Raw genomic sequence first — 23,000 nt, forward strand, 5'->3', positions numbered from 1 at the left:
AATCCTACTCACAATAGCGATTTAAGTAGAAATACCGGACGAATGCCTTGAAATATATCATTTGATCGATGTCTTGAGGTGTGGCAAACGTAGTATAAGCGGAATAATTGACTTCGGTCCATTGAATTATTAGAAAAATAATGCACACCCGAGGTGTAAAGCCTCGTTTATACTCGCGCCTGGCTCCGCTTCGCGTCGTGACCGCATCACCACCTCGGGTGTGCATTATTTTTCTAATAATCCAACGGCCCGTCGTCAATTATTCCTTACATATTAGGGGTGGCACGATACATGTATTCGTACCGAACCGTCACGGTACGGACATCTCGGTTCCAGTGGCGAAGCTACGGGTTATTAAACGATAATAATAATAAACGTATAGTTTCCATATAACTTCATATATTTACTTTAAAATATATTTAACGTGAGTTTTCTTCCTATAGGTGCATAGCATACCCTTGTCAAAAATGATGATTCGTCAGTGACGATTCAGTTAGTCCCACCCACATTTACGTTTACGACGTAAGAACATAGTAAAATGCACACGTTTTAAAATAATGTTGAATTTGAAAATAGTGAAACAAACCTCAATCAGTCTTTAAAAATATTGGATATCCCAAATGAAAATTAAGTCTTAGCACTGAATCCAGACCGCCTACAAATGAAACCAGACCACCGGGTGATGGATTTAGATTGGAAACTTATGAGTGTGTTTAAAGCATTATATTAGCAACGTGTTTAAACCGCTAAATAGATGCGCCCTTTGTAGAAAGAAACACATAAACGTTGTGATACATACTCTTCTCCACAAAAAACTGCATATTTGCAGCTGTGCACATTTCTGCGGTATTCGTTTACTCTCCTTTGAACGCAAACTGACAGAGACTGATTATAAGATCATCTGCGAAGCTCCGTCGTCTCAGACTAAGGTAATGCTTTACAATAAACTTAGGTTAGGCAATGCATTAACTAACATTAACAATGAGAAATACATTTGTTACAGTATTAATTAATTTTTAAGGTTAGTTAATAAAAATAGGCTACAACTTTTTGTTAGCTCAGGTACGAATGTTAACAGATAAATTTAAATTTTAATAATTATTAGAAAATGTTGAAATTAAAATTAATGTTAATTAATGCTTTAGAAGTGTTGTGCATTGAACATTTGCGCTGTATTTTCTGTTGGCAATTATGCAGTTTTCTTACACGCACCTTGCCCACCCGGTTTTATGTTGGCCCACCCACTTAAACATTTCTGGCCTCGCCCCTGCTCGGTTCGGTGCATGAGGCCTTACATGAACGAATACAGGCAATTCACCCTCAATCCAGAAGGGGGCGCCCGCAGCAATGCAACGCTGTTTGATAACCGCCAGCAGAAGAACAGTGAATGCCGAATTGCGCACTTGAAAACAAAGCCCCCTAGACAGTGACCATGTGCTGATTCTGCACGCATCTCTCACTGACAAGGGAGTATACTTTAAAGCCTTGCGCACTCAGCTGTTTGCGAAAAGGAGCTTTGTGCTCGTGTATCCTTCCTCTCTCATTCGGCACAAATCCAAATATTCCCTAATATTTCCATATTTACGATGTAACGTATCTGAATGCGAAACTATTATTTATTATGTAAATGATAGGCTTTGTACTTCAGTCGCGTTCCAGCGGTGACACAGAGGCAGGCGCACTGATGTTTGGCTCACTGTATTTTATTTTGATAAAGTACCAACTGTGCTGTCAAGTTAGCAATGCTGGAACTGATGTGTTTTGTATATATGTGTGTGTGTGTGTGTGTGTGTGTGCGCACGCTCTGGCGCGATCACTTCAACTGTTTCCTTATACCAGCAGAATCAACTTTAAACGCTTATTGTCTTATTAATAATGCATCACTGTATAAAGGTCTGCTTTTATTTGTGTACACTCACAATAAAAACAAAAAAAGAATACAAATAGGATGTAGCTTTCTGCCATTGAGTTTCCTTTCTGTGAACAAATTAAGCATGTCACAAAAATGTCGCACTGTTTTTTTCCCTTGTTTATCTGTAAACTAAATCAAATATATTTCAAGAATGTATTCCTTGTATGTATATATATATGTACTGCAGATTTTATATATATAACATAATGTAATAATATTTAGTATTTTCACATCTAGGTGGAAAAAAATAGTAATTTGTACTACTGTCTGTTCAAAATAAATGAAAAGACACCGAGCATAGTAGAAAATAAATGTGTGTATATACAGTATATATATATATATATATATATATATTACACTTCTCATAACGTGTTTTTATACGTGTTTTCAGCTCATATATTGAGCTCTCCAGTGTGAACTAAAACCTGATTAAAACACAACAGACTAAGTTGGCTTGTAACCAAAAGGTTGTTGGTTCAAATCCCACAATGGCTGAGAAGTGTTCATATCTTAATCTCCTCACCAGGATCACAAAAGCTGCGGTGAGATGACAGAGATCGAGGCAAAAGTAAAGTATGTGAAGCTTGCCAGGTCCCTACGCACATATGGAGTGTCCTTTTTCCTGGTGAAGGTGAGTATTTTACAGTTCAAACTTTAGATTCTGATTCTGTTTGAAGTTTTAAAATGCAGATAAACAGTCACAAACGGTTGTGCATGTAGCCAGACAAAAAAATGTTATTAAGAATTATTGCCCTTGTATAATCTGCACAATAGTTTTCTCTTTATCACCTTCAATTCAGATTGCAAGCTCACAAGTCGAGTAAAATATAATTTCTTTTGCCGTGGCGCAGCACTGCCAATACTTAGCCATGGACTGTACAGTAAACCAGCAAAAGAGTGTTTGGAAAGACTATTAAATAATTCATACTATCAGCACTATCAGAGAATACAAGTGCCGACAGATTCAAATCAATGTCCAAAAGACTGCTATAGCGGTTTCTTCAACAACAAGCACTTTATTTCTTAAGGGTAGTTTTGTGTGTGTGTGTGTGTGTGTGTGCGCGCCTATTTTTCTATTCAGGTGGGGACTTAAACCTGAATACACACAGACTCATGGGGACTCGTGTCACGGTGGGGACCTAAATTGAGGTCCCCACGGGTAAACAAGCTAATAAATCACACAGAATGAAGTTTTTTGAAAATTTCAAAATGCAGAAAGTTTCCTGTAAGGGGTAGGTTTAGGTGTAGGGCATAGGTCACTAACAGGCGGACCGCGGTCCGGGTCCGGACCCAGAAGCCGTCCCATCTGGACCCGGACCTACATATCTAGCTTCTATTTCAACTGGCGCAGCTTTTGTAGTCTTTACAGTAGCGGACTCCGGTCCGAATCCGTGAAGGCTTTTGACATAATGAAATAAATACCAAACGCTAATTTCTAGTACATCAAATTTATATCTAGCAGATCAAGGTCAGCTCTAGAGCCATTTGGGTGCGGTCGTGCATGCAGTGATGAGAGCAGAGAGCTGCCCGCTGCGTGCAGACAGATGAAACTTTCAGTGGGTGAAAAGCAATGGCATTTTCAAAATTTAGGAAAGTTGACGGGTCCTTAAAAATCTTAAATGTTACAAGAAAGTCTTAATTATGATTTCAGGAGGTGTTAAATGTGGGGACTGAAAGACAAGAATTGCGCTATTCTTTGAATAAATATGAGCGCTGCACGTTTCAAAGTCATCTGCTTCGCTGCTTTGTGGAGTCTGTCTGTTGGGCTTTGTGTACTGCCATTCCCAAAGCGCCACCTGCTGGAAGAGAATGATTTTCCATTTTCAATCAGCCCGTACAGTCTGCTGTTGTCAAAGGCCAATGTGAAAATCAATCCATGTTTTTAAGCAAACACGCAGAGTTGTAAATGTGAACTGGTGGATCAACAAGAAGATGTGTTATAAAATGTAAACAATTAAGGCAGTAAAATATATTTATATGTTATTTAATTAATATAATACTTGATTGTTTTGTGAAAACCTGCATCTGAACAGTAAATCGTGCTTTTACAGTCATTTAATTTTTATTTTTTTTATTTTTTGTGCAGGTCTTACAAAAAGGTCTTTAAAAGTCTTGAATTTAAGCTTAAATATCCTGCAGATACCCTGGCCTGGCAAAAACCATGAATTGTTTTTTATATATAATTATTCGGACCTCGGCTGGTGGGGAGGGTTCATTACTGCACCTCGAGCCGTTTTAGTTGAAGACCCCTGGTGTAGGGTAATAGAATATACGGTCTATACAGTAGAAAAAGCATTACGCCTATGGAGAGTCCCCACAAGGATAGCAAACCAGACGCTGTGTGTGTGTGTGTGTGTGTGTGTGTGTGTGTGTGTGTGTGTGTGTGAAAATGAAGGTTTCATTAAATCTGCGAAACTGTCTTGGAAATTGTATTAATTTTTTTGTTATTTAGTTTTTGTAAAGATTTTATTTTATTGTATTTTTCAGACTTTTAATCTTATATTATTATTATTATTTACACAAATCATCTCAAATTGTATAAAAAATATTTACATTTATTTTCGCATATTACTGTCCCTCGTTTTGGCACAAAGAATGGCTGCCATCACATTAATTATATTTGAAAATCTTTTAAAATAGAAAATATTTAGTAGTATTAATGTTTTACTGTATAATAGAATTTTTGAATTAATGAAGCCTAATATGGAGCATAAGAGATGATTGTGTGTGTATGTAATATATAATCATGCATTATAATGCAATAATAATGCAAAATATGGGATACAGCTAAATATTTTGCTTTTGGTATTTAAAAAGCGTTCATTCAAATTAATTTTATTAAAATTGTTTTACTACAATGTACAGAACATCATTTAAAGGGCACCTATTATGTCCCTTTTTACAAGATGTAATATTGGCCTTGGGTGTCCCCAGAATGTGTCTGTGAAGTTTCAGCCCAAAATTCCCCAAAAGTCATTTATTATAACAGCTGGAAAATGTCATTTTTGGGGTGTGTCTAAAAACGAGCTGATTTGGAGTGTATAGCTTTAATGCAAATGAGCTGCATATTCCCGCCCCGTCTCCAGAAGAGGGCGTTGCGTATACGTGTCTCTCTGCATTGCATATCTGCAACAATAAACACAGCCAGTAGAAGCAACGTAACCGAGAGCGAGCGAGCTGGTGTTCAGCCGTACACATATGGGAAGTCAAATGCACTGAAAGTGGGACGAAACAGCGCAATGTTTCAGAGCTCGCACTATGGAGCGAATTTTGTGCCAATATTCATCAAACAAATCCAGCGTTTTGCAAATAAACACAATCTGCTTTGCAAAGAAAAACTCGACTTTCAAACAAACGCAAACTGATTTGCAAATACAAAACTCTATTTGAGAGAAAATGCAGAGGTATGGACAAATATGTATTGTGTGTTACAACTGTGAGACTCATTTGCCTTTTTATGACGAAATGTGACTTGATTTTCTCACAAATGCGTGCAGGCAGATTTTCTCACATGTGTCCAAACAGATTTTCTCACAAATGCAATCCAAAAACAGCAGATGGGCTGTTGGTCAATTTACGCTAGTCTCTCGAGACCCGAAACACCTTTTCAGGGAATACAACAGACCAACATTTACATTTACATTTTACATTTAGTCATTTAGCAGACGCTTTTATCCAAAGCGACTTACAATTGGGGAATACATAGAGCGATTAATCTTGAAGAGGCAATCAGACATACGAAGTGCTTGCAACACCAAGTCTCAGGCATTGTTCAAATAAATACAAACTACCAAAGGAAGGAATAAGTAAAGATAATTATTATTTTTTTTTATTTATTTATTTTTTTTTTAAGTTTAGGATGAAGTCAAGTGCTGTCGAAAGAGATGAGTTTTCAGTTGTTGCTTGAAGATTGACAGGGATCCAGCATTCCGGATAGAGGTGGGAAGATCGTTCCACCAGCCAGGAATGGTGAATGAGAATGATCTAGAGAGTGATTTTGCGCCTCTCTGTGATGGTATCACGAGGCGTCGCTCACTAGCAGATCTCAGATTTCTGGAGGGGATGTAGTTTGTTAATAGAGAGTGCAAGTAAACGGGTGCTGAGCCAGTGGTTGTTCTATATGCAAGCATCAGTGTCTTGAACTTGATGCGAGCCGTGATTGGTAGCCAGTGCAGGAGATAAAGAGAGGTGTAACATGGGCTCTTTTGGGCTCGTTGAAGACCAGTCGTGCCGCTGCATTCTGAATCATTTGTAGAGGTTTGACTGTATTAGACGGAAGTCCAGCCAGAAGAGCATTGCAATAGTCCAGCCTAGAAATGACAAGGGCCTGGACAAGAAGTTGTGCAGCATGCTCTGTCAGAAAGGGCCTGATCTTTCTGATGTTATATAGTGCAAACCTGCAAGATCGAGCAGTTTTGTAATGTGGTCTTTGAAGGTCAGCTGATCATCAAAGATTACACCAAGATTTCTGACCGAAGTTGATGGGGTTATTGTTGATGAACCTAACTGGATCGTGAAGTCATGCTGTAGAGTCGGAGTGGCAGGGAGGACAAGAAGCTCAGTCTTTGCCAGGTTGAGCTGCAGGTGATGTTCTTTCATCCATGCCGAGATGTCCGCCAGGCAACCTGAGATCCTTGCAGCTACCGTTGGATCATCTGGTTGAAAAGAGAGGTAGAGCTGTGTGTCATCAGCGTAGCAATGGTATGAGAATCCATGTGCCTGTATGATGGGACCCAGTGATGTAGTGTATGTGGAGAAGAGGAGGGTCCAAGAACTGATCCCTGAGGAACCCCAGTGACCAGTGTATGTGCTTTGGATACCTCACCTCCCAGGCCACCCTGAAAGACCTACCAGTGAGATAGGATTCAAACCAGCGAAGTGGAATGCCAGAGATGCCCAGTGATGAGAGGGTGGACAGGAGTATCTGATGATTGACAGTGTCAAAAGCGGCAGATAGGTCCAGCAGAATGAGGACTGATGATTTGGAATGGGCTTTTGCACCGCAGGGCTTCAGTGACCGAGAGAAGCGCAGTCTCAGTTGAATGGCCCCTCCTGAAACCTGACTGTTTAGCATCCAGTTTGTCGTTCTGTGAAAGAAACAGTGAGACTTGGTTGAAGACAACTCGTTCAAGTGTTTTCGCTATGAACGGAAGGAGAGAGACAGGTCTGTAGTTTTCTATAAGAGAAGTGTTTAATGTAGGTTTTTGAGCAGTGGGGTTACCCGAGCCTGCTTGAACGCAATGGGAAGTTACCTGTGAGTAGGGATGTGTTGATGATGTGTATGAGTGCAGGTAAGAGTGTGGGTGAGATTGCTTGGAGAAGGTGTGAGGGATTGGGTCAAGAGGACATGTTGTAGGATGGTTGGAGAGGAGAAGCTTGGATACTTCAGCTTCAGTGAGTGGACAGAAAGAAAAGATGGGAGTTTTAGCAGTGGATGTGGTAGGGTGAGGGTCCTGTGTGCGTGGAGGTGAAAACTGACCACTGATTGATCTAGTTTTGTCTGTAAAGAAAGTGGCAAAGTCATCAGCTGTAATAGAGGTGGAGGGAGGAGGTGGAGGGGACAGAGGAGGAATTAAATGTTCTGAAGAGATTACGCATGTCTGGAGCGCTGTCGATCTTGTTGCGGAAATGTGAGGATTTGGCAGTGTGGACTTTAGCAGAGAAGGATGTGAGCATAGACTGGTACCTACTGAGGTCCGACGGATCGTTTGATTTGCGCCATTTTCTCTCTGCCGCTCTGAGTGTAGTCCGATGTTCACGAAGAACCTCGGATAACCAGGGGTTGGAAGGAGCAGCCCGTGCGGGCCTAGAGGAGAGAGGACAAATGTCGTCTAGACAAGAGGTTAAGGTAGAGCATAAAGTCTCAGTAGCTGCGTTTACATCCAGAGATGAGAAATGGGTGGGTGAAGGAAGAGAGGAGGATACTACAGAGGAGAGATGGGAAGGAGAAAGGGAGCGCAGGTTTCGTCTAAAAGTAACTGGTAGGGGGGTTGGTGGCACAGGAGAAGCAAAGTGTAATGTAAATGTAATGAAGAAATGGTCCAGTATGTAGCGGTTGTACCAGAATGTTATCTGCAGTACAATTGCGTGTGTAAATTAAGTCAAGTTGGTTGCCTGATTTGTGCGTGCTAGTAGTGGTAAGGCGTTTGAGATCATACGAAGCTAGGAGTGCATGGAAGTCTGTAGCATAAGGCTTGTCTAGGTGAATGTTGAAATCACCAAAGACTAGGAGTGGAGTGCCATCCTCCACGAAGAGGACAGCAGCCCGTCCAGCTCCTCTAGGAAGGTGGCTAGAATTTGGCTAGGGGACGGTAAATGACCACGATCTGGAGTTTTATCGGAGCTGATACAGTAATGGCATGAGATTCAAATGAGTTGTAATTGCATAGGGAAGAGCGGGTTGAGTATTTCCAATTGTTAGAAATGAGCAGACCAGTGCCTCCACCCCGCCAACTTGCCGGGGTGTGAGAGAAAGAGAGATTAGTAGAGAGAGCAGCTGGGGTTGCTGAGTCTTCTGGACGAATCCAGGTCTCAGTCAAGCCCAAGATGCTGAGCGTGGATTTTAAAGAAAAGCAGAAATGAAGTCAGCTTTGTTGACAGCTGACTGACAATTCCAGAGACCCACAGAGAAGGAAAGAGGTGTAGTGAAGGAGGTAGAGATAAGGCGCAGGTTAGCAGGATTACGTTGCCGTCTGCGTGGGACGTTAGAGCGTGGTTGAGAGAGAACCGAATAGTTTGGAAACACATGATAGAGGTGGCAGGAAAGAGGATGGAAGCGGAGAGTGTGTAAGGGAAGGGGAAAAAGAAAAGATACTTAAGTGTGTCGCCGGTGTCGTTGCTCAGTTAAAGTCGCGCAGGGAAAGTCGATGGTCTTTACCCTCGTCGGTCTTCACACGAGGAGGCTGAACGCTCCGCTGATGCTTCGCGTCAGCGCCGGACCTCTGATAAATACAGCCTAACACACTACCGTGAAAACAGCTGTGGCCGGCTTCTGATTGGCCCAGCCAATAGCCTTGTGCAAATAACTCAAGACGAAACTAACACTTCGCTTGCAAGGAGCACTGAAAATGATCCAGGTTCCTTCTTAGCCGAGGTGCAAATTATTATAATTAACAGAAAGTGCAATCAAACAACGAAACCTCAACGAAAATGCAGAATAGAAATAGAAGGGAAACGAAAGTATTCCTTCCCAACAGCAAGTAAATAATTTAAACAACAGATCTATGACTAAGTATCGCAACACTTACGAGCTGCTGTCCGTCTCTTCTGGTGAATATTCGGCTTCTCCCGACTTGTAATAGCGAACAGGCAGTTTAAATACTTTTACAGTCGCTGTGGCGGCTTCTGATTGGCCCAGCCAATAGCCTTGTGCAAATAACTCAAGACGATACTAACACTTCGCTTGCAAGGAGCACTGAAAATGATCCAGGTTCCTTCTTAGCCGAGGTGCAAATTATTATAATTAACAGAAAGTGCAATCAAACAACGAAACCTCAACGAAAATGCAGAATAGAAATAGAAGGGAAACGAAAGTATTCCTTCCCAACAGCAAGTAAATAATTTAAACAACAGATCTATGACTAAGTATCGCAACACTTACGAGCTGCTGTCCGTCTCTTCTGGTGAATATTCGGCTTCTCCATTCAACATGAGTGGGAAACAGGTGAGTTTCTGTCTTACTATATCTATAATTAAGCATTTAGCCTGTAAAGTTGTTAACATGATTGATTAGTTCAAAAATCAGTAGTGACATGGCTAAACATTTAAGTAGGTAGTCTTTCTCTATAAAAACTGATCCATTCTCTGTACCTCTTATCCTCTGTTGAATCGCAGGATATCGAATATATAGGCTACATATGTTGATACAATTGTTCAACATTCAAAAAAATGCAGAGGTATAACAATAAATTGTCACAATATATTGTAATAACTAAAATGCAGATGTATTTTGGATAGCAAAAAATGAATTTATTTTTACATTAGGTCAAGTAAGATTTATTGTCATTCTGCTATATATGATGTGACATAGCCTACAGTGGAGAGAAATGTTGTAGGCTACCTCTGCAGTAAAAGTTTAAACAAGTATAAAACTACACATAGACAACCTACTGAAAGGAGTAGGCTAAACTAATTACAAATAGGCTACTATAATCAAACTAGTTTAAGTTCAGATGAGCTTTATTGTGATTCAACTATACGAAATATTATCTAAACATCGATATCCCTTTAGAAAATTAACCATGGTTTTACTAAATAAATACCATGGTATTTGCAGAAAAGCTGCCATTACAGAAATGGTAACCTGCAAAAAAAAAAAAAGATGGTTACCACACTTTTACTATAGTAAAACCAACTTTAATTTTCGTAAGGGATATCATAGTTTATTATCATATTTATGTTTATGTACTGTATAGCATACAGTAGTTCATTTACATGCCTTGTACAACATTTAAAACTAAAAGTGGCCTGTAAGGAGATATTTCATATTTCAACCAATATTTTACTCTGAATACTGGAAGATTTTAGTCTGACGATAGCCTGTTTGGAAAGCCCAACTCAAAATATGTAGCTTTTTATATATGGCCGAGCAACATTTTAACTCATGAAGTTAAGAATAAAAGGCTACTGTCAGGAATTATATTAGTAGCTCTTCAAAATGCAAATGTTCGTCATCTGAGTCACTCCGAGAAGAGTCCTCGCTGTCCAGAGTGTGTCTTCACCTGTGTAGCGTGCCATCATCCAACGCACAGAAAAAGAAAGTAGGCTAAATTCTATGATGAAGCTTGACATTTTGATGCCATTTTTGAGGGGCATCTACATGTTTATCTGGTTGATCTCAGATCATTAACATGCGATCAGAGCGCTCAGTGTGAGGCGGGATCACATTACAGGAGAAACTGTCCCTTTCCTTACTTTCATACAGATTATATAGGCCTAATCAGAGAATATTTGTTTTCAATTTGAATTGGTTTATTTAAAAGGAGAGATGTCAAGATTTCTATACATATATGTATCATGTATGTGAGGCATATTGTCACTGAGATTCAGGTTGTTTTATTAATGTGCCAGTGAAGAAAATTCCCAGAAGACGGCAGAGAACACACCCTGTTTGTTTGTTTTCTTTATTTTACAAAAGCACATTGTTCTGTTGTTATTAAGACTATACACAAATAAAAGTAGAACATTTGCAGTTTAAAACTATGCAATACTCATATCTGTATTTTTAGTTATTTTCGTGGTCATCATGAAAACGTGACAAAACCCACGGCCTTCGACCCCAAAGATTATTTTCTAATTATTCCATTGTTAAAATCATTCTGAAATACTGGTAAACCACTGTTTATTAAAACGCTGAATTTAGTATTATATCAGTGTGAACTTCTCCCCAATTCACATGACAAGAGTGACACCAGAAGAGAAATATTCATCATTTTGCTTAGCTACAAAATTACATAATTATTTTTGACACAAATAATTGCACAGTGTTCTAACATTTTAAAAGTTTTAGATACTGCACTAAATAATGATTTGTTTTGAATTTTTTTTTTTTTTTTTTTTTTTGTTAATAAATAATGACCTCTTGAGTGATATTACTATATCTGATACTAAATTAAATTGTCTAAGCTTTCATTTTTGGTACACAATATTGTCACTATCCATAATACATTTGCATTTAAAATTACTATATATTGTGACACAATTTATTGTTATACCCCTGCATTGTTTTGAATGTTAAACAATTGTATCAACGGTAACACTTTACAATAAGGTTTATTAGTTAACATTAGTTAACAACATTAGTAAACATGAACTAAGAATGAACAATACTTCTACAGCATTTATTATCTTAGTTCATGTTAATTTCAGCATTTACTAATGCATTATTAAAATCACAAGTTGTGTTTGTTAACATTAATGCACTGTGAACTAACATGAACTATCAATGAACAACTGTATTTTCATTAACTAAAATTAACAAAGATGAATAAATTGTGTAATAAATGCATTGTTCATTGTTTGTTCATGTTAGTTAATACATTAACTAATTTTAATAAATGACACCTTATTGTAAAGTGTTACCGTATCAACATATGTAGCCTATATATTCTATATCCCGCAATCCAACAGAGGATAAGAGGTAAAGAGAATGGATCAGTTTTTTATAAGGAAAGACTACCTACTTAAATATTTAACCATGTCACTACTGATTTTTGAACTAAACAATCATGTTAACAACTTTACAGCACTTATTGTGAATTTCACCAACTTTGTAGTGGGGACAATTTGTGAAAACACCTAGCCTAAATGGCTAATTATAGATATTGTAAGACAGAAACTCACCTGTTTCCCACTCATGTTGGTCTGCTGTATTCCCTGAAAAGGTGTTTCGGGTCTCGAGAGACTAGCGTAAATTGACCAACAGCGCCATCTGCTGTTTTTGGATTGCATTTGTGAGAAAATCTGTTTGGACACATGTGAGAAAATCCGCCTGCACGCATTTGTGAGAAAATCAAGTCACATTTCCTCATAAAATAGCAAATGAGTCTCACAGTTATAACACACAATACATATTTGTCCATACCTCTGCATTTTCTCTCAAATAGTTTTGTATTTGCAAATCGGTTTGCGTTTGTTTGAAAGACGAGTTTTCTTTGCAAAGCAGATTGTGTTTATTTGCAAAACACTGGATTTGTTTGATGAATATTGGCACAAAATTCGCTCCATATCGCACGCGGATCAATGGACCGAGACACGCGCTAACGAACGAATCTCGCGCTACGAACGGCACAAACTAATCTCACAAGCATGGCGCTGATCAGTTAAAAAATACTTAATGTACGCACACAAATACGGTTAAAACGCTAAGCACTAACGATATGACATTCACAAAGGAGCCTGGAGTGATACATGTATTTAGGTAGATTTTGAGGCGCATTACCTTGAAAAATGAAAGTAATCCACAGCGTTCAGCACCTCAGCAGCTCAGATGTTAGGAGAAAATGAACACTCTTATGTTCATTCTTGCATGCAAACACAGAGCACCGGGATTGCTTGCGAGACATAGTTGACGTTACAGTTGCTCGAGCGCAGAGAACATGAAGCACAGCGTAATCGCTGAGGGCGGAAACTATAGCAATGCCCGTGGCCCGGCCCTCCGAAATGTGACGTCACACTGCGGTGAGAGTCAAAACGGCAGGCCTAGTGAGGCTGACTTGGTTTAAAGGGGATTAAAAAATGAGGAGTGGGTGGATTTTTATTATTGTAGGGTGGTTGTGTTCACACACTGCCAACACACATTTATGTCCAAACACCATGTAAAAGTGGATTTTGCATAATAGGTGCCCTTTAAGTTCAGTGGATAAGTTCAAAGTTCAAATCACTCTTGTATGTTTTTAATTACCATTGGCAATATACAGTAGTGGTCAGAATTATTGGCACCCTTGGTAAATATGATCAAAGAAGGCTGTGGAAATTAATCTGCATTGTTAATCCTTTTGATCTTTTATTAAAATAAATTCACAAAAATCTAACCTTTCATTGGATAATAAGAATTTATAATGGGGGGAAATATCATTATGAAATAAATGTTTTTCTCTAATACACATTGGCTACAATTAACAGCACCCTTTTATTCAATGCTTTTTGAAACCTCCATTTGCCAGTTTAACAGCTCTAAATTTTCTCCTATAATGCCTGATGAGGTTAGAAAAAACCTGACGACAAGAGATCAGAGACCATTCCTTCATCCAGAATCACTCCAGACCCTTTAGATTCCCAGCTCCATGTTGGTGCTTCTTCTCTTCAGTTCACCCCATTCATTTTCTATCATGTTCAGGTCAGAGGACTGGAATGGCCAGCAGAAGCTTGGTTTTGTGCTCAGTGACCCATTTTTGTGTTGTTTTTGAGGTTTGTGTTTGGATTATTGTCCGGTTGGAAGATCCAAACATGGCCCATTATACGATTTTTTTATCTGTTGGTATTTGATAGAATCCATGATGCCATGTGTCTAAACAAGACGTCCAGGACCTCCAGCAGAAATATAGGCCCACACAGGGTGGCCGCGGGTCCTTAAAAAGTCTTAAAATGTCTTAAATTCAGATTCAGTGGGTCTTAAATATCTTCGGTCTCATTACCGCAAAAGTTTCACCAGTGTGACGGACCCAGTGACTGTTTACAATCATTGGACAGACGGAAGATCCCTCCCCCCGTAGTTACTGCGTCATCAGAGAGAGTTGCTGTAGCAGAATGCAGGTCGAATACCACCAGCTCGCTAACAAGCCTCCTAGCTGCTTTAAATGGGTTAATGCAGGTTTACTGAAAAATTGCTCGAGGATTTTACTTGCCCGACGGGACAAATAGCTTGATTAAAACTTAAGTGACATTTTATTACATTCAGCGTAAACGGCGATTGATAATGGATAGTGTATTTCTGGTATCCATGTTGCGCTGTTGAGGCTCATGCTGCCTGTCTCTGTGAGAGACTTGTATGGAGAAATCAAATCAAATGAGCATAACGGCAAACATAAAGAAACTCACAGAACAAACATACTGAAGTAAAAATTCTAAATGTTTAGTTTATTTATAATATGATGATGATGATAACGTTCCATGACAAGGGGACTATTTTGCTAAATATGTTACATTGATTTTGGCTCAAGAAACAAGTAGTTAAGTAGTTACTGACAGTTTAGACAGAATATTGACTGTTTTGTTCTATTTCACCAACGAAAATAGTTCCAAACAAAGATCAGAAGTATTGCACATTCTCCAAGCAGCACTCGCATGTTTGTTCCTGAATGATTCAGTGTTTTGAATGAATCGGTTGAATGAATAAATGACTTACCGCCACCTACTGGTGGTTTAGTTAGTTTAAAAGTATGCATTTTTCAACCAACATTTCTCATTTGTATATTGAAAAAAATATATATTTAAAACATTAATCTCATAACATTATTTATTGCGGTTGTAAATTTGTAGTGCAAATTATTTTATTTGATTGCTAACAGCCCTGTTGTGTATATTACATTTTCTCATCAGTTTATATACTTGTTCCTCATACATTTAATAAGGTTCAAAAATATTGGATTTTATGGAGGTAAATAACAACCTGGGGTAAATATTAAAAACATGCAGATTTAAATATGTAAATGCTGAATAGAAAACTGATGATAGCTGACCATAGAAGCCAGTCCCATTTGAAGTTCCAGTCGTGTCTGATAACTGAATATGCTGGAGATTGTTTTTGGATGAGCTCTGAGAATTTTTCTTGAAACCCTCCCAAACAACATGTGGTGATGTAGGTGCTGTTTGACAATTTATTTTAAAAGGTTTTCTGACCCCCTAGACTCAACTATTTTCTGCAATTCTCCGGCTGTGGTCCTTGGAGAGTCTTTAGCCACTCAAACTCTCCTCCTCACCGTGCATTAGGACGATATAGACACACGTCCTCTTCCAGGCAGTTTCCTAACATTTTATGTTGATTGGAAATTCTTAATTATTGCCCTGATGGTGGAAATGGGAATTTTCACTGCTCTAGCTCTTTTCTTAAAGTCATTTCACTAATTTGTGAAGCTCAATTATCTTTTGCTACACATCAGAAATAAATTATTTTGTTTTTCTCATTGTGATGGATGATTAAGGGAATTTGGGATTTGTTTTCCCTCCTATTTATATTTTTGTGAAACAGGAAGCCATGGCTGGATAATTTCATGTTCATAATCACCCTGGAGTTCTCAAAATTGTGAATATGAATGGGATTATACTTCAGAGATATTTTACTCAAGAATTTCTAGGGGTACCAGTAATTGTATCCAACGTGTATTTGAGAAAAACATTTATTTCATAATGATATTTCCCCCCCATTTTAAATTCTTATTGTCCAATGAAAGGTTAGATTTTTGTGATTTATTTTTTTTTTAATAAAAGATCAAAAGGATTAACAATGCAGATTAATTTTCACAGCCTTCTTTGATCATATTTACCAAGGGTGCCAATAATTCTGACCACTACTGTATATGTATATATATATATACAGTATCTCACAGAAGTGAGTACACCCCTCACATTTTTGTAAATATTTTATTATATCTTTTCATGTGACAACACTGAAGAAATGACACTTTGTTACAATGTAAACTAGTGAGTGTACAGCTTGTATAACAGTGTAAATTTGCTGTCCCCTCAAAATAACTCAACACACAGCCATTAATGTCTAAACCGCTGGCCACAAAAGTGAGTACACCCCTAAGTGAAAATGTCCAAAGTGGGCCCAAAGTGTCAAAATTTTGTGTGGCTACCATTATTTTCCAGCACTGCCTTAACCCTCTTGGGCATGGAGTTCAGCAGAGCTTCACAGATTGCCACTGGAGTCCTCTTCCACTCCTCCATGACGACATCACGGAGCTGGTGGATATTAGAGACCTTGCGCTCCACCACCTTCCGTTTGAGGATGTCCCACAGATGCTCAATAGGGTTTAGGTCTGGAGCCATACTTGGCCAGTCCATCACCTTTACCCTCAGCTTCTTTAGCAAGGCAGTGGTCGTCTTGGAGGTGTGTTTGGGGTCGTTATCATGTTGGAATAGAAGCAAGGGGATCATGCTCTGCTTCAGTATGTCACAGTACATGTTGGCATTCATGGTTCCCTCAATGAACTGTAGCTCCCCAGTGCCGGCAGCAATCATGCAGCCCCAGACCATGACACTCCCACCACCATGCTTGACTGTAGGCAAGACACACTTGTCTTTGTACTCCTCACCTGGTTGCCACCGCACACGCTTGACACCATCTGAACCAAATAAGTTTATCTTGGTCTCATCAGACCACAGAACATGGTTCCAGTAATCCATGTCCTTAGTCTGCTTGTCTTCAGCAAACTGTTTGTAGGCTTTCTTGTGCATCATCTTTAGAAGAGGCTTCCTTCTGGGACGACAGCCATGCAGACCAATTTGATGCAGTGTGCGGTGTATGGTCTGAGCACTGACAGGCTGACCCCCCACCCCTTCAACCTCTGCAGCAATGCTGGCAGCACTCATACTACTATTTCCCAAACACAACCTCTGGATATGACGCTGAGCACGTGCACTCAACTTCTTTGGTCGACCATGGCGAGGCCTGTTCTGAGTGGAACCTGTCTTGTTAAACCGCTGTATGGTCTTGGCCACCGTGCTGCAGCTCAGTTTCGGGATCTTGGCAATCTTCTTATAGCCTATGCCATCTTTATGTAGAACAACAATTCTTTTTTTTTTCAGATGCTCAGAGAGTTCTTTGCCATGAGGTGCCATATTGAACTTCCAGTGACCAGTATGAGTGAGAGTGATAACACCCAATTTAACACACCTGCTCCCCATTCACACCTAAGACCTTGTAACACTAACAAGTCACATGACACCGGGGAGAGAAAATGGTTAATTGGGCCCAATTTGGACATTTTCACTTAGGGGTGTACTCACTATTGTGGCCAGCGGTTTAGACATTAATGGCTGTGTGTTGAGTTATTTTGAGGGGACAGCAAATTTACACTGTTATACAAGCTGTACACTCACTAGTTTACATTGTAACAAAGTGTAATTTCTTCAGTGTTGTCACATGAAAAGATATAATAAAATATTTACAAAAATGTGAGGGGTGTACTCACTTCTGTGAGATACTGTATATATATATGTGTGTGTGTGTGTATCTTACAATCCTTTTAATTCATGTAAAATTATTTCTTAATTATTAGTAATTATTTTTAATTTTATATTTGTATTTAGAATTTTAGATATAATTTATGGCCGCAGATTGCAGCAACGGGCCAATCATAATCAAGTATTCCAAAGGCCCTTGTAATTAATTGTTAGAATTCAGCAAGTAAGCCTGTGTGTGTTTATCCATATACAGGGTTCTTAGAAAGTGTTTCCATTTATTCCAGTTCTGTTTATGTTTTTAAGACTATTAAGCATTCTTAAGCTGTACGGCACACAGAGGAAGATTTACAAGCCACCCGCTCAAGGATCAGTTTCAGGTCATTAGTGGAGTGTTGCTAAGTGCCCGGTTTCAAATTAATAGCGCCTAACAATAGATTGCACCGCTCTGAATGAGCAAAAGCACCGTCCCTGACCGACGCAGACAATTAGACAATGAACATTTACCAAAAAAAACTATATTTACCCACATTGCATAAGCCTCACCCTTGAAAAGCGATGCCATTCAGGACCGTAAACAATGTCAGCAGGTCTTTCTGTGAGGTAAGCCGTTATTTATAATGCACTCTTATCAGAGGTTGTTATTTTCGACCCTCAGATGAAAACAATAGCCTGGAGATGTACGGCGCAAGAGGTCATTTAAACATTTAGTGTTTGTTTTTATTGTGTATTTGTGCGGCGGTAAGAGTCCTCTGGCAGGATGCCATCAGCGGGCAATTGTTTTGGGTCGAGTGTGTGTGAAAGATGAAGGGAAATGGCAGAAGGCACCAGCCCATGGTCGAGTAGCACATATACCATAGGCTAGGTTTAGACGCTGCCGCCCATTTAGCAGCTGCACTGCCTGATTGGCTGGATAGTGTACTGTGTGGTGAATATGCATTTGCACATGCTTTGGGAGCTAATATTATCAGTATCAAGGTGCAACTGTATGATTTTGTAAACCAGATTTCCCATATACTATATGTATCATGTATATGATCTTTGAATGAGTTTGAACAAATAATGAGTTTGAAAATCTTAAAAAGAGTCAATTCACATACATTCAGAATCGTAAATGTCACTAAAACGTCTGTTAAATGGTATTCTAACGTATAAACAACATCAAATAAACGTTTGGTTGAAATATGTGCGCTTTCAGAGAAGATGTTCCAGTAACTGCATGCTGACTTATGTCATCTTTAAAAACCTAGAGAGATCATTTGACAAGTAGTTTTCGTTCCTGTCTTGACGTATTTCCTGTTGAAACAGGAAGTTTGAGGAGGGATATCAATGGCCTCCATTTGTTTTTTAATATATAATATGTTTTAGTTATGTCACAACTGAGAACATGATTTCCTTCACGCTAATTGTGGAATCATGAGGCGGAACTTTATAATTATTAGGAGCATTTGATTGGTTGAAAATCGCTGTAGTGCTGGATAAGTTTTATATAGTTTTATATAGTTATATAGTTTTATATTATCTAAAGATATTTACTTTTTTTTTTTTTTATTATTTAATTGGTAAACTGTGTTAAAACATACTATATTATATTATTTAATATATTATTTATAATTATTTAATTTAATATGTTTATAAATGTAATAAAATTATTCATATATTTTTATATATAATGTTTTTACTTGCATATGGTATTAACTTTATTTAAATCTTAAAAACTAAATGTATAATATAATGTATTGTATTATACGTAGTTATTAAAATATAATGCATATAATGATATAGTACATATTATAGGCGTATCTGTTTAAATAAATTATGTAAAATAATAATTATATATAATTATATGTATACACACACACACACACATACATACATATTACATACTGTGTGTATATATATATATATATATATATATATATATATATATATATATATATATATATATATATATATATACAGTATATATATATAATTTGTTTATAATATATAATTTTAATATATAAATTTATGTTTTAATCAAGGATTCCAGATGTACATAGTCATGACCAAACAATCTGTTACTCTGCAGACGTTGTGGTAAAGCATCGTAGAGAAAGAGAGTTGAAATAAGGACAGTGAACTGCATGCAGGGCGATACTCTTTCAACATGATTAATGAGCAAAACAAATTTAGTAATCACATAAATACCGAAATGAAGTCAGCAATCAGCAGCCCATTGTGTATTTCAGTCCTCGCCACACAATACACAAACGCCATATGTTATTTTTCACCAGGAGAAGATGAAAAGCAAGAATAAGTTGGTCCCGCGTCTCCTGGGCATTACCAAAGAGTCAGTGATGAGGGTGGATGAGAAGACCAAAGAGGTGGTGCAGGAGTGGCCCCTCACCACAGTCAAGAGGTGGGCGGCCTCACCCAAGAGCTTCACACTGGTACGTTACATTATTCACTCCATTTAACATGAGCCGCAGTGTGTTTGGATTCTTCCTTAGATTCTGCATTCACTGTATCTGCTCAGTAGGTTTATATAGTTCTGTATACAGTGAATAAAAGTTTGAAAGTATTGGGTTTGATCACTTATTATTGTCATGGCAGCTGCCTTCAAACAAATTATGTTTGTGTGACAAATGGGTACTTTTTTGGACCCATTGTATTTTTATTTATTTATTTATTTGGTAACACTTTACAATAAGGTGTCATTTGTTAACATTAGTTAATGTATTAACTAACATAAACAAACAATGAGCAATGCATTTATTACACTATTTATTAATCTTTGTTAACGTTAGTTAATGAAAATACAGTTGTTCATTGTTTATTTATGTTACTTCTCAGTGCATTAATTAATGTTAACAAACACAACTTGTGATTTTAATAATGCATTAGTAAATGCTGAAATGAATATTAGCTAAGATTAATAAATGCTGTAGAAGTATTGTTCATTCTTAGTTCATGTTAACTAATGTTAAATAATGAACCTTATTGTAAAGTGTTACCATTTATTTTTTACATTATATTTCAATTGTAATATAAAATTACAATAAATTGAAATCTAATACATAAATGTATATATTTGTATATAATATTTCTGTTTACTAGTTATGTTTTATATTTAAATCTTAAAAAATATATTATAATGCCTAATATTATACAAGTATCTATTGAAATATGTTTCTATCTCGGTTTTTTTTCACTTTATATTTCAATCTTAATAAATACAAAATTACAACAAAATAAAATATAATGCATAATAATAGCACACATGTATCTGTTTTATATAATATTTCTATCATATTGTTATTTTATATTTGCATCTTAAAACCTAAATTTATGTATATAATATAATCTAAAATATAGTATAGTATAATATAATAATACATAATGATATTGTACATATATCTGTTTAAGTATGTTTCTATTTATGTTATTTTATACACTGTATTTAATATTATAATATCTCATCATACTAATATATAATATTATGTAAAAAAAATATTAATTTTAATTTTATACATGTGTAAATATATTAAGTTTGTTTGGCAAAGATGAAAGAAATTTAAGTTTGCTGCATTTGAATTTGTTGTGTCAGTTTATTATTCTGATATTATTAATTTTACATTTTTAAGTTTTTTTATTATTTATTTTCATGACTGTTCTTAATATATGCTTTCGCACATTTATATTGAGCGGTATTGACCGCAACGGCTAATATCATTGTAAAACAATGTTGTTTTGTCTATAATGTAATAATAGTTGTCTTTGCCTTAATAAAATGCCCCAGTCCTCTACTACTTGAGTGTTTTAACCTTGCTGTGCGATGCGCAGTTCTGCTCCACCATTAAGAGCCACTTTTAGCATCTCATGTACAGCACTTGTGCTCCAAGGACAGTTGGCTGGCTTCCTGTCAGCTAAAGCAGAATAAGCACATCCACACAGCCTTGAGATGTGTGCTTCTCATATCTGTTATATTTGTGTGTGTGTGTGTGGGGGGCCTCATGCAGGATTTCGGTGAGTACCAGGAGAGCTATTACTCTGTCCAGACCACAGAAGGGGAGCAGATCTCTCAACTCATCGCTGGATACATTGACATCATCCTTAAGAAAGCAAGTCCTTCAACATGTGAATTAAAGGAACGGTTCACCCAAAATGTCTTCAAGAGTATATTATTCACTAGGGCTGTCGCGATTCGTCGATTTTAGTCGACTAGTCGATTTTTAAAAATCATCGATGTAATTTTGCTCGCGTCGACTAACTGGCAAAATACCGGAAGTGGCGCATTTCACGGACGAGAATCCATAAAACAAATTTTTTGACTATTTTCCAAGGCTGCATGATATATTAAACCCAATTAAAAATCATAATTAAGCATAATTGTGAATTCACAAACGCTACGATTTAATTAAATAATTATATGCGATGCAGTTCTTATACAGTATTTGCACTTTAATTATTTACATGCGTGTAGGTTACGTACGTGCGTCACACAGTGCACAGTAGCTCCACAGAAACTGTTATCATTTACATGTGCGGAGCGTCTCAAACTCCATTTCTGTATGTTGTTGTGAGTTTGGGTTTATTATAACGTTCATCTGGGAACGCAATGTGCGCCATTTCATCAGATTTGTAAAGTCAATTATTTATAAATCTATGCAAACACAGGAGAATACATCGCGATTTCAAAATAAAAGCTCAAACCCTTACTCTGAGTTTACACATTTTGATGTCCACATATTCATTTAATTACAGTGGCTATAGCATTTCTGTCAAATATTGGCCAAATATTAAAGATTAAGTGGACATTTGAATTAAATAGTGCTTGGTCAATATTAAACAAGGATTAGATCGCACAGTAATGTGTAAAAATAATCATCAGGCCGTCAGCGCCCTCTGCAGGCCTTTGTTGTTATGTAATGTACATTAGCTCTATTGTTTATAATACTTTTAACTTAGTATTTTAACAGTTTTGTTCAATAAAACCATATGATTTCTTGCTTTTGATACTTTATTTGAACTAATTATTATTGCATCATTGCTATTATATATGTATTTTAAGTCATTTTAAAAGCTATTGTTCACTTAAATCTATTTTTATTACTGGCAAAAAAATCATTATAATTATAGGGCCCTATGAAATCCGTTTTATTTCCAAATTCAGTTTTTTTCCATTTTCATTTTTCTATACTCTTTCTTTTAATAATCAAAAAAATCTCCAATTAATTGATTTTATATTTAAAAAAAAGGTTTTTTTTTTTTTTCCAGAAATACTGCACAGTTACATTTTTCACCTAAATAAATTCTGGTAAATAATATTTCTGGTAAATACTCCTTTAAAAAGTGTTTTTTGATTATAATTTTATTATTAGCAGACTAGAACACGTGGATATGTTGTCATTCTTACACTATACTATGAGACTATGAGATAGACACTTGCTTTTTGCACTCTGTTGCAATTTACTTTTGCTTT

General features: G+C 37.2%; 1 protein-coding gene across 2 annotated transcripts in view; it reads left to right on the top strand.

Moving 5' to 3' along the window:
- The window catches only part of tln2b (talin 2b), a 183,966-nt gene that overhangs the window by 91,897 nt on the left and 69,069 nt on the right, over positions 1-23,000 (top strand). For both annotated transcript variants that reach the window (XM_058766837.1, XM_058766836.1), the window contains exons 9-11: positions 2,439-2,543; positions 19,813-19,968; positions 21,538-21,639. In XM_058766837.1, coding sequence (XP_058622820.1) covers positions 2,439-2,543; positions 19,813-19,968; positions 21,538-21,639 — 363 coding nt within the window. The remainder of the gene's footprint in view (positions 1-2,438; positions 2,544-19,812; positions 19,969-21,537; positions 21,640-23,000) is intronic.

The sequence above is a fragment of the Onychostoma macrolepis genome, chromosome 25, assembly GCF_012432095.1.
Source record: "Onychostoma macrolepis isolate SWU-2019 chromosome 25, ASM1243209v1, whole genome shotgun sequence".
NCBI classification, from domain to species: Eukaryota; Metazoa; Chordata; class Actinopteri; order Cypriniformes; family Cyprinidae; genus Onychostoma; species Onychostoma macrolepis.